Here is a 13,280-nt window from a genome sequence, read left to right as displayed (position 1 = left end):
CCGATGATTTCATTGTTGTATCCACCAGCACACCCAAGTCTTTTTCACGGTTACCCCCAGCAATGATCCCCCCATTGTGTAGCTGTGCATTGGGTTCTTTTTCCCTATATGCATGACCTTGCATTTCTCTATATTAAAGCGCAGTTGCCATTTATTTGCTCACTCCTTCAGTTTGCTTAGGTCCCTTTGCAGGTCTTCACATTCTTCCTCTGTTCTAACCCTGCTGCAGAGTTTGGTGTCATCCGCAAATTTTATGACTTCACACTTCGTCCCCATTTCTAGGTCGTTTATGAATATATTGAACAGCAGCAGTCCCAGCACCAACCCCTGCGGAACACTGCTCGTGACCCTCTGCCAGTCCGAGTATTGGCCCTACACTCCAACCCTTTGCTTTTTGCCTGCCAAACAGTGTTTTATCCATCTGTATACATCCCCTTCCACCCCGTGGTTCCACAGCTTCCTAAGTAGCCGCTCATGGGGTACCTTGTCAAAGGCTTTCTGGAAGTCGAGGTAAATGATGTCTATGGATTCCTCTTTGTCCATCTGGCTGCTTATCCCTTCAAAAAAGTGCAGTAAGTTTGTTTGGCATGATCTTCCCTTACAGAAGCCATGCTGGCTCGCTTTCAGTTGTCCATTTCTTTCTATGTGCTCACTGATGCTGTCTTTTATCAGTGCTTCCATCATCTTACCCAGAACCGAAGTCAAGCTTACCGGCCTGTAGTTCCCCAGGTCGCCTCTAGATCCCTTTTTAAAGATAGGTGTGACATTTGCTATTTTCCAGTCCTCCGGGATCTCCCCAGTTTTCAAGGATAGGTTACAAATTTGTCGGAGTGTTTCCGCTATTTCGTTTCTTAGTTCTTTTAGTACCCTTGGGTGGATTCCGTCCGGGCCCGGTGATTTGTCGCTTTTCAATCTATCTATCTGTTGGAGGACATCCTCATGGCTTACCTCTATTTGCTCCAGTTTTTCATCTTGATCCCCACTTTTGATCTCCTCGGGTTCTGGTACATTTGATGTGTCCTCTCTTGTGAAGACCGACGAGAAGAACTTATTTAACCTATCAGCTACCTCTTTTTCCTCCTTTACCACTCCCTTTCTGTCTCCATCATCCAGCGGTCTCACTTCCTCCCTTGCCGGTTGCTTCCCCTTCACATATCTGAAGAACGATTTGAAGTTTCTTGCTTCCCCAGTCAGCTTTCCTAACCACTCGGTGACATTCTTTTTAGTGTTTTTTGTGCTCCTTTCGGTTTTCTTCAGTTTGGTCCTTTTTCCATTTTCGGAACTAAAATTTTTTGTCACTTATCGCCTTCTTCACTTCATTTATTATCCAAACCGGGTCTTTTTTCAAATTTTTTTTTTGCACCGTTTCCTAAACCTGGGGATGTACAGGTTTTGTGCTTCTTGCACCGTGTCCTTGAATAGGGACCAGGCTTTCTCCACGGTCTCCATCCTTCTTGAGCTGTTTCTGAGTTTCTTTCTCACCATTTTTCTCATAGCATTGTAGTTCCCTTTCTTGAAGTTGAGCGTTGTCGCTGTAGTTCTCTTCACTTTTGATGTTCCTACTTCTAATTTGTACTGGATCATGTTGTGATTACTGTTTCCTAGTTGCCCTACTACTTTCACTTCCTTTACAGGTCCCCCTAGCCCATTGAGGATTAGGTCGAGAGTGGCTTCTCTTCGTGTTGGTTCCTTGACTAGCTGTTCCATGAAGCAGTCCCTCACAGCCTCTAGGAATTCTGTTTCCCTCGCGCAGTTGGAGTTTCCAATACTCCAGTCTATCCCAGGATAGTTGAAATCCTCCATCACTATCACTCTTCCGCTTTTGCATTCCTGCTTCAGTTCTGCCTCCAGGTCATGGTCGTTTGCTTCTGGCTGTCCAGATGGGGGCGATAGTACAGTCCCAGTTTCATGTCAGCTCCATTTCTTCCTGGTAATTTAACCCATAGTGATTCCAATCCTTCCGCCCTTGCTGCTGTATCCATCCAGGCCGAGTGAATGGAGTCCTTTATATATAGTGCTATTCCTCCACCCTTCTTGTAAATCCTGTCTCTCCTATAGAGTTTGTACCCTGGCAGTACTAAGTCCCATTTGTTGTCCTCAGTCCACCATGTTTCTGTGATTCCAATTATGTCTAGGTCCACTTCTTTGGCCAAGACTTCCAGTTCTCCCATTTTGGTCCTTAGACTCCTAGCTTTTGCGTATAAGCAATTTAAGTCCCGGTTTATTTCTTTCCCTGCTGTTTTTCCTCGTGGTTTGTTTCTCTTGTGGTCCCCCTCACGGGCTGCCAGCCCCTGAATTCCGTTTTGTTCTTCCCCTTCCTGTGTTGCGTCTTCCTCGTCCTCAGCCTGTTCCCTCATTTCCACCTGTTCCTCTAGCTCCTGCTGTTTTCTCTTCTTTTTGTTCTCTAGTTTCACTTGGTCCTTGGACCCCTGTAGTTCGTCCTTTGTTTCTTCCCAGCAATTTTCCTGCTCAGTATCTTCACTTGATACTCTTGTCCGAAGCGTTGACATCAGGTCGTTTGTCGGCTTTCCCCTTCTTCTCAGTTTAAAGCTGAAAGAAAGGATAGTGTACTTCTTTGAATCTAATGGGTTACAAGATCCAAGGCAACATGGCTTTACAAAAGGTAAATCGTGCCAAACGAACCTGATTGAATTTTTTGATTGGATAACCAGAGAGCTGGATCGAGGACATATGCTAGATGTAATTTACTTAGATTTCAGTAAAGCCTTTGATACAGTTCCTCATAGGAGGCTGTTGAACAAACTTGAAGGGCTGAAGTTAGGACCCAAAGTGGTGAACTGGGTCAGAAACTGGCTGTCAGACAGACGCCAGAGGGTGGTGGTTAATGGAAGTCGTTCGAAGAAAGGAAAGGTGACTAGTGGAGTCCCTCAGGGTTCGGTGCTGGGACCAATCCTGTTCAATATGTTTGTGAGTGACATTGCTGAAGGGTTAGAAGGAAAAGTGTGCCTTTTTGCAGATGATACCAAGATTTGTAACAGAGTAGACGCCGAAGAGGGAATGGAAAATATGAAAAGGGATCTGCAAAAGTTAGAGGAATGGTCTAATGCCTGGTAACTAAAATTCAATGCAAAGAAATGCAGAGTAATGCATTTGGGGATTAATAATCGGAAGGAACCGTATATGCTGGGAGGAGAAAAGCTGATATGCACGGACGGGGAGAGGGACCTTGGAGTGATAGTGTCCGAAGATCTAAAGGCGAAAAAACAGTGTGACAAGGCAGTGGCTGCTGCCAGAAGGATGCTGGGCTGTATAAAGAGAGGCGTAGCCAGTAGAAGGAAGAAGGTGTTGATGCCCCTGTACAGGTCATTGGTAAGGCCCCACTTAACATAGAATATGACGGCAGAAAAGGGCTGTAGCCCATCAAGTCTGCCCACGCCAATGACCCACCCCCAGACTTCACCCGGCTAGAGATCCCACATACATATCCCATTTCTTTTTGAAATCGAGCACGCTGCTGGCGTTAATCACCTGCAATGGAAGTTCATTCCAATGATCGACTACCCTTTCGGTGAAGAAATACTTCCTGGCGTCGCCATGAAATTGCCCACCTTTGATTTTCAGCAGATGACCTCTTGTGGTTGAAGGTCCCTTAAGAAAGAAGATATCGTCTTCCACCTCGATGCGGCCCGTGATATACTTAAAAGTCTCAATCATGTCCCCCCTCTCTCTACGTTCCTCGAGCAAGTACAGCTGCAGTTTATTCAGTCTTTCCTCATATGGGAGGTTCTTGAGTCCCGAGATCATCCTGGTGGTCATTCGCTGAACCGACTCGATTCTCCGCACATCTTTTTGATAATGTGGTCTCCAGAATTGAACACAATATTCAAGATGGGGTCTCACCATTGATCTGTACAGGGGCATTATGACTTCGGGCCTCCGGCTGAAGAAACCTCTACGAATGCATCCCACCATTTGTCTAGCCTTGGATGCAGCTTTCTCCACCTGCTTGGCAGTTTTCATGTCTTCACTAATGATTACTCCCAAATCACGTTCTGCCCTAGTCCTAGCTAAGGTCTCATCATTCAGAGTGTAAGTTCTGCATGGGTTTTTGCTGCCAAGGTGCATGACCTTACATTTTTTGGCATTAAAGCCTAGCTGCCAAGTCGAGGACCAATGTTCCAATAAGAGCAGGTCCTGTTCCATATTGTCGGGTAAGGTGCTGTTATCTACTATGTTGCATAGTTTGGCGTCGTCGGCGAATAGTGTTATTTTACCTTGAAGCCCTTGAGTCAGGTCTCTTATGTTTATGTTGAAAAGGATCGGTCCCAAGACCGATCCCTGCGGCACTCCACTGGTCACCTCCGATGTATTGGAGGGGGTACCGTTAACCACTACCCTCTGGATTTTACCGCTTAACCAGTCATTGACCCATGTCATCAATATCACTCCCAATCCCATCAAAGTCATCTTGCTCAACAATCTGTGGTGCGGGACGCTATCAAAAGCTTTGCTGAAGTCCAAGTACACGACGTCTAGAGATTTCCCCATATCCAGTTTCCTTGTAACCCAGTCAAAGAAGCTGATCAGATTGAATTGACAGGACCTTCCCTTTGTGAATCCATGCTGCTGGGGATCCTGTAGATTCTCCTCGGTCAGGATCGTATCTTATTCGTGTTTAATAAGTCTTTCCATGAGTTTGCTCACTATTGAGGTGAGACTGACCGGTCTGTAATTCGCAGCCTCCGTTCTGCAACCTTTTTTGTGCAATAGAATGACGTTAGCTGTTTTCCAGTCCATGGGGACTTTTCCGGTACTTAGGGAAAGATTGAACAGCACGGACAGCGGTTCCGCTAGGACATCACACAACTCCCTAAGAATCCTGGGGTGTAGATTGTCCGGTCCCATGGCTTTGTTCACCTTGAGTTTTGATAGTTCGGCATGGACGCTGCTGAGTGTAAACTTGAAATTTTGAAACGGGTCTTCCGAGGTTTGCCTTGCCTGCAGTTGTGGACCGGTCCCCGGCGCCTCACAAGTAAAGACTGAGCAAAAGTATTCATTTAGTAGCTTGGCTTTATCAGAATCCGTTTCTGCATAGGTCCCGTCTGTTTTCCTGAGACGTACTATCCCATCTGTGTTTCGTTTCCTGTCGCTAATGTATCTGAAGAAGGATTTATCCCCTTTTTTAATGTTTTTCACTAGTTGTTCTTCTCTTTGAATCTTGGCCTCTCTGACTGCCGCTTTGACTGCTTTAGACCTGGTCAGATAGTCTTCTTTTGCCACCCTGTTTCCTGTATGCTTGTAGGAAATAAAAGCTTTTTTCTTTTCCTTGACAAGATCCGAGATCTCTGCAGAGAACCACTGGGGCTTGTTCTTCCTCCGTCGTTTACTTACTGTTTTTGTATAGCGGTTTGTTGCCTCATGCAAGGTGCATTTCAGGATTGACCACATAGCCTCTACATTATTGGTTTCAGCTTGGTTTTGTAGCGCCTGATGTACGAAGTCTCCCATGCGTTTAAAGTCAGTGCCCCGAAAGTCGAGGACCTTTGTTGCTGTGTTTGATCTAGTGAAGCCTATCTTGATGTTGAACCATACCATGTTGTGGTCGCTGGAGGCTAGTGTATCGCCTACCGAAACTTCTGAAACTCTTTCTCCATTGGTGAGTATCAGGTCCAGTGTCGCCTGATCTCTGGTGGGCTCCAGCACCATTTGTTTGAGTCGCGCCACTTTTATGGAGGTTAAAAGCCTTCTGCTGCCGTTGGTAGTAGCGGAAAGTGTCTTCCAATCAGCATCGGGCATATTGAAGTCCCCTAGCAGAACCGTGTCCCCGCGTAAAGTGATGTTCTCAATGTCTTTGATTAGTTCCATATCCCTGTCTTCCTGTTGTTTTGGGGGCCTGTATACTACACCCAGATACAAGCATTTTTCGTTTCCTCTGGCCAGGTTCACCCAGAGTGATTCCCCGGTGTAGTTGACATCTGTGATTCTTGTGACTTTGATGTTATCTCTAGTGTATAGTGCTACCCCACCCCCTATTCTTCCCTCTATGTCCCGACGAAGTAAGTTGTATCCTGGTATAGCCATGTCCCACCCATGTGAGTCTGTGAACCAAGTCTCATATATCGCTATTACATCGAGGTCGGCGTTCGTTATCTCTGTCTCTAATTCTAGAATTTTATTGCCTAAGCTGTGTGCATTAACATACATAGCCCTCCATACTTTATGTTTGCTAAGATCCTGTGTAGAATTTCCCGCCTGAGTTTGAGTGGCTTTTATATGATTGTTTTTACTGTGTGAACTTACCTCGGTCTCAGAAATGGAGTGTCGATTCACCTCTCCTGGAAAATTACTTACTGCGCTAGTACATGAGTGGGTACCCTCCCCCAATTTACCTAGTTTAAAGCCCTTCGGAGTATTATGTTCAGTTTTGGAGACCATATCTGGTGAAGGACGTAAGAAGACTTGAAACGGTCCAGAGGAGGGTGACGAAAATGATAGGAGGCTTGCGCCAGAAGACGTATGAGGAGGGACTGGAAGCCCTGAATATGTCTACCCTAGAGGAAAGGAGAGACAGGGGAGATATGATTCAGATGTTCAAATACTTGAAGGGTATTAACGTAGAACAAAATCTTTTCCAGAGAAAGGAAAATGGTAAAACCAGAGGACATAATTTGAGGTTGAGGGGTGGTAGATTCAGGGGCAATGTTAGGAAATTCTACTTTACGAAGAGGGTGGTGGGCGCCTGGAATGCGCTCCAGAGAGAGGTGGTAGAGAGGAAAACAGTGACTGAGTTCAAAGAAGCGTGGGATGAACACAGAGGATCTAGAATCAGAAAATAATATTAAATATTGAACTAAGGCTGGTACTGGGCAGACTTGCACGGTCTGTGTCTGTGTATGGTCGTTTGGTGGAGGGTGGGCAGGGGAGGGCTTCAATGGCTGGGAGGGTGTAGATGGGCTGGAGTAAGTCTTAACAGAGATTTCGGCAGTTGGAACCCAAGCACAGTACCGGGTAAAGCTTTGGATTCTTGCCCAGAAATAGCTGAGAAGAAAAAATTTAAAAAATTTAAATTGAATCAGGTTGGGCAGACGGATGGACCATTCGGGTCTTTATCTGCTGTCATCTACTATGTTACTGGCCAAAACCTAAGGAGTAGCAATATTTCTTGCTTCTGATGCAAGACAAAGAGTGGCTTCCTCCATGTCTTTCTCAATAATAGACTATGGACTTTTCCTCCAGGAACTTGTCCAAACCTTTCTTAAAACCAGCTACGCTATCCGCTCTTACCACAACCTTTGGCAATATGTTTCAGAGCTTAACTATTCTCTGAGTGAAACAATATTTCCTCCTATTTGTTTTAAAAGTATTTCCCTGTAACTTCGAGTGTCCCCTAGTCTTTGTAATTTTTGACGGAGTGAAAAATCGATCCACATGTACCCGTTCTATTCCACTAAGGATTTTATAGACTTCAATCCTATCTCCCCAAGATGAAGAGCCCTAACCTTTTTAGTCTTTCCTCATACAAGAGGAGTTCCATCCCCTTTATCATTTTGGTTGCTCTTCTTTGAACCTTTTCTAGCGCCACTATGGGCTGGATTCACTAACCGATCCGGGCAGGTCCGGCGAATTCAGCAAACACAAACATGCAGTTGAGGGTGATCGGAGGAACGCCCCCATCTGCCTGCACAGCTAGTGCATGCGCAGACTGTGCAGACCTGTCCTAGCCTCAACTTTTTTTTTTTTTTTTTAACTTTAAACTTTTGCAGTCCGTGGGTTTAACTCATGGGTTTGCACAAGCAGTCGGGGGCAGATATGTTCGAAGCAGGCATGTTCGTGGCCTGACTCTCCTGCTTCTATGCAGCAGCGGCAGCCTCCGCTTTAAACCCGCAGGCTTGCACTGAAGGGAAGTCAGCAGAGCCAGGGGGAGCAGCGAGGACATGTCAGGCAGGCATTCGGGGCAGGCAAGCCCAGGGGTGCAGGACCGCGAGAGCCAGGGCAGGCAGATCAGGGCTGCAGGAGGCAATCGGGGCTGACAGGGCAGAGAGCGGGGCTTCAATAGAACAGGAGAGTCGGAACGACATTTCCGACTGCTTCCCCAGAAGTCGCTTCTTCCATTGATCGGCCAGCCCCGTCGGATGTGAAATTTTGTATAGTGAATCGTGTCCAATTTGCATGCCTTTCTCCTCATTTGCATGCACGGATTCAAAGCGGATCGCAGTAGAGGTAAGTGAATCAGGCTGAAGGGAAATTTGCTCGTTAAGGGGTCGCAAACCAATCGGTACACAGTCGATTTGCTTAATAAGAACATAAGAGTTGCCTCTGCCGGGTCAGACCGGAGGTCCATCGCGCCCAGTACTCCAGATGAGGTCGCACCATGGAGTGATAGATGGGCATTATAACATTCTTAGTCTTGTTAACCATCCCTTTTTTATAATTCCTAGCATCCTGTTTGCTTTTTTGCCGCCACCACGCATTGGGTGGAAGGTTTCATTGTATTTGTTTTTGTTTGTTTATTTATCCCCCGCCCTTATCCAGGGCGAGTTACATTTTACATACAAATCACATCAACACAGACATCACTAGAAAACAAATTGCACACTTACATGCATACATTATATACAAGCACTTAATTTGTACCTGGGGCAACATATATAATAGGGATGCTCTAATAGAAACATGATGGCAGATAAAGGCCAAATGACCCTAGTTCCCTTCCCGGTGCATCTCACAATGCACCAGGAAGGGGCAGGCCCGCCATTTGGAGCACAGCGGGCATACCGGAGAACCCGTCCGGCCGGACATCTTTTAAGGTTAGTGGGAAGGGGGGTCCATGGGGTTGGGGGGGGGGTGCATTTCAGGGGTTAACATTCAGGGGGTGGGGGATGCGTCTTTGGCAGGAGGGGTTGGGATCCCTCCTGCCGGTCTTCGTGGCAGGGGTGGGGGGTTCAGGGTGTGTCTTCGGCAGGAGTGCTTGGCACCTCCTGCTGGCGATCGCGGCGTTGTCGGGAGGGGGGGGACAAGGTTGCCGGGGCTGCTGAATTGATCGCGGCAGCTGCCCCTATTCAGAACTTATACCTGTTTTGACTTGATCTTAGTCAAAACATATAAGTTCCGACTGGGCAATATCGTTAAACTTTTGGTTATACTTGCAGTATGACTAAGTCTAGGTCAGCCCACCTCCCACCCTTTCTCCGCCTCCCAAAATGCCTCTTTTCGCTCTAGGCGTTCAGAGGAAGGGTAAAGGCCTAAGATGGTTTTAGATACATCTAAAACCAGCTTTGATTATCGGTACTTGGAACGACCTGTCTTTTTGATCGTCCAAGTACCGATTTAGACCACTTTTTTTATTTTTTTTATTATGAGCCCCCAAGCATTCAGGGAAGGGTGTGTAGGGAGCATCCCTCAATGGATACTACTAGTGTATTAGGGTATGGATGCTGGTGATAAAATCTCCTTTAACTACATTTTACTTGTGCGAAATGCAGTTTCTTAACATTAAGAAGGCCATATTGTGTCTTTCTCTTGTTATATTTAGGACCAGTATCAACTGTGCTACCGAGCAGCACTCGAGTACCTTGGCAGTTTTGATCACTATGCAACATAAATCCTGCTCTGAGCATATAGGAATGGGGACTCTGTAGCTGCGGCACCACCTCCTCAGCCATAGCCAACGGATGCCAGGCAGCAGGGCTCCCACCGCCAACCACAGTGTCAAGGAACATTGCCACTGAAGAATCCAGGGGGAAATGTTCCTGCCGCCTCCTCTTGTCCCTGGTCTGTCTTTCTACAGAGATCTGTTCATTTGATGGAATTTTTGATACATAAATATATGTTTTTAATTATGCTTTTATAATCTTTTCTTGTTTTGTCTTTTTCCTTTGATTTTATTCTGTGTTTCATTTATTGTATTGGGGCAGAGGTGTCCACGCTTCGTGCCATGCTCCTGCTCAAATCAAACATTCGGTCAGATCCAAACATGCATTGAATCCTGGATCTCAAATTTTCTGTGGAGCTAGGGGAGGATTATGCTGAGCTCATGTCCCTGGGACTGCTTTCAGAGGAAGATCATGATCATAGGATTTGTTGTTAGAATTTCAAAATAATTTGTTTATAACCATGTTTAAAGGCAAAGAATAATGGGAATCATTAACAGCAATTTTTCATTTCTAGATTTGTAAGTCTGTCTCTTTTTTTTTTTTTTTTTTCTGAGAGAAAGGGCAGAGCAAATATATTAAAGTTTTCAAAGCCTTTTCATTCTTTCTGTATACCAGCGCTGTGAAGGGATTGGGACAAGGAGTTGGATCTCCCAGTTCTGCAGAGAGGCATAGAGTACAATGTTAAACAGTTCTACAGTATTTGGGAAAGGAAGAGCCCATGGAGGGTGAACTGTTTCTGCACTTCCTTAAAATTCATTTGAATATTCCAATCACTTCAGGACTTTCTAATGAAGCAGTGTGGCAAAGACTACTGAACTTAATTTAACAGAGCTATATATTAAGACAACTTCCTGTATCACGCTTGCATTAAAGGTGACAAAACCCTGTCTTTTCAGGTGCAGACTTAGAAATAAAAGGTGGTGGATGACTTATCGAATTGTATTATCAAATGTATTCCAAATGTTTGAATGCATAGTGCAGGGTTGGGAACACTGGATAAGACTCATTTTGACCTGTGAATGCATTAGTGCTGTAGGAACACTCACTCTGTTGTATACGGTCTGTTTTCTATTGTTAATTAAAATAACTACAGCAGTACTGCATAATTCTTGATGTTAATAAATTTGAATAATGGGGATTTCATAAAAACTGATCTGACTGTGTCATTTTTATGAAGAACAGAAGCAAATTTTCAGCTTGCACACCACTCCTAATGCTGCCACTTCACATCTCTAGTCATTCCTCAGAGTGGCCAGTTATGGCTCTGCTTCTCCCTCTTGTCATTCTCTCCTACTCTCTTGTGCCTGTGCATTACTACTGTCCATTTTGGAGATTTTAATACTTGTAAAACTTTCCTGTCTTTATCCTTTCAAATGGCAATACTGGAACAGATCAGCACAGAAACTGATGGGTTATAGTTCACCATGACACAAACTTTTTACTTGTAGTATAAGTGGGCTCTGCAGTCCCAAGAACTGTCTGCTCTCAGTTTCCAGCAGTGGATGTGGTAAGCCTGTGCAGTCTTCCCTGTCAGATGTTGTTTAAATTGGCCTTCTTGTTCCCGATTGTGGTGCCGGATTGAGCTTGGAGGACCCTTCGGGGGTGCCAAACTCAACGGGTCGAATCCCTCCCCATTTCCCCCACATCCCCAACAATTTTTTCTATAGAGGTGCCTCAGCTGTAAGCTTTGCCACAAATACTGGCAAGGCATATAGCTTTGAGAGCCAGTGGGGTCTGTTCAATTGTAAATTAAAGTTATATTGGGGGAAAAAAAGTCCTGAGGCAGTACCAGTCTGAAGGGAAGCCTTTAATTTAAGGTACATTGGTTTTAATTGCTAATCGGAACTTGTATTTTTTTCTTGTAGCGGTTTTCACAATGAGCACTTTTAAAGGGAAAAAAATGCTCGTGCTCCAGGTGCACAGTTGATGCAGTTGGTGTGTGCATGAAGTGCACCAGCCATCATGACGGGGAATCCTCGCTGGCTTCATGCATGCACCACGAGTCACCAGCACACAGTGGGGAAGCCCAGGCTTCCCCTACCGCCCACACTGGGATTTCTCCAGCTGTCGACAGACAGGGAAAGGAGGTTTCCCTTACCGCCAAAACTGTTGGGGACTCCCTTTTCGCAGCTGCCAGCTTGCCTGCTTTAGCGGTTGAGTCTAGTCAAGCTTCTTTGCCGCTGCAGGTCTCGGGAGAGATTTTTCGGCAGGTTTTTTTTTGCTGGTTTTGGCAGGAAGCTCCGCCATCTTGCCTGCAGCCTCAGGCGACCTTCCCTCTGTCTTAGAGAGACAGAAGCAGGTTTCTGCTGGGTTTCCTGCCTTGGCAGTGAGTCCTGTTTTGCCACCAGGGGGGGGGGTTGCCACAGATTTTGTTTTGACCATGTATAAAGCATACTTCCAGGCGGCCGGGGGTCCTGTTTCTTCCCCAGGGTCTTGGGTTGTTCAGGGGGGCTTTAGCCTCTCGTGTCTACCCTTATTGTAAACACCCCAGTACCCTGTATCTTATTGTAAACATTCTGTAACTGTTTTCGTGTTAATATCTCGTACCTTATTGTAATCACCCCAGTACCTGCTCACTTTGTATTATCCTGTATCCTACTGTTAACACTGTACTCTCTCTAGACATGACTTCACTGTAAACCGCTTCGAACTTAGGGTATAGCGGTATATAAGAAATAAAATTATTATTATTATTATTATTACCCCCGTTCAGCCCCCCTCAACAACAGCTCTGGCCTAGTCCCCCCCCATCTTTGTCCAAGTGGCCGTGGGTCTCAGATGAAAATTTTTTGTTTGAGGATGGGTTTTCTCCTGAGGAGGACTTGGACCCCTTGTTGGACTTCCAGCATCCTCTCGGGGGGGACAAATGCCGCTGGCTAGGCGCCGGCTGGCAAGGATGCATCGGTGTGCAATTTTCAGTGGGAGGCACTACAGGAGCTTATTCTTAAGGTTTTGTCCATTTTGAGGAAGACTCAAAGGAACCCCCACGTGTGGTGGTCCCCTGCTTTGGGGGACTCTCTCGGCCTCCTGCTCTTTTCCTATGCACCAGAATATTCAGGATATAGTGCTCGCGCAATGGAAGGCACTGGAAACGCCTTTTCGTTTTGCACGGTCTATCTACGCAGACGATATTACTATAGTGCTTCCACTTATGTCTTTTACAGGGGAGATAATAAACCAAATTTCTCTATTATTAACCCATACTGAGCAATAGACAAAAAGGGCCAAACTCAAACTTAATCTGGAAAAGTCAAAAATTTTTCTGGCTAGTCCTTCAGACAGTATAAAAGAAAAGGAATTACATTTGAATGGTCAAACTTTTTTTTTTATCTCAGCTTCAATTAAAATTTTGGGTGTTATACTGGACCGCCATCTAACTTTGGATGATCATACAAATTTATTGATAAAAAAATGTTATACAATTTTGTGGAAACTTCAGACGATAAAAATTTTTTTTGATAGTACATCATTTAGATCAGGGGTGTCCAACCTTTTGGCTTCCCTGGGCCACATTGGCCGAAAAAATTTTTTTCTGGGGCCGCACAAACATTAACACTAGCAAAAAAAGGGCTGAGCAGGTCCCAAATTTGCAATCAATAATATAGAAGATGTACACATCTAATAATAAACCTTCATTAAAGGGACACTGTGGAGAAGAACCCAAAA

General features: G+C 45.3%; 1 protein-coding gene across 1 annotated transcript in view; it reads left to right on the top strand.

Annotated features, from left to right (window-relative positions):
- Positions 1–10,763, top strand: part of PTPRF (protein tyrosine phosphatase receptor type F) — a 953,410-nt gene extending 942,647 nt beyond the window's left edge. The window contains exon 33 of the mRNA XM_033915537.1: positions 9,494–10,763. Coding sequence (XP_033771428.1) covers positions 9,494–9,562 — 69 coding nt within the window. The 3' untranslated portion in view covers positions 9,563–10,763. The remainder of the gene's footprint in view (positions 1–9,493) is intronic.
- The last annotated feature ends 2,517 nt before the right edge of the window (positions 10,764–13,280 follow it).

The sequence above is a fragment of the Geotrypetes seraphini genome, chromosome 12, assembly GCF_902459505.1.
Source record: "Geotrypetes seraphini chromosome 12, aGeoSer1.1, whole genome shotgun sequence".
Classification (NCBI taxonomy): domain Eukaryota; kingdom Metazoa; phylum Chordata; class Amphibia; order Gymnophiona; family Dermophiidae; genus Geotrypetes; species Geotrypetes seraphini.
This window is presented reverse-complemented; position numbering and strand designations above follow the sequence as displayed.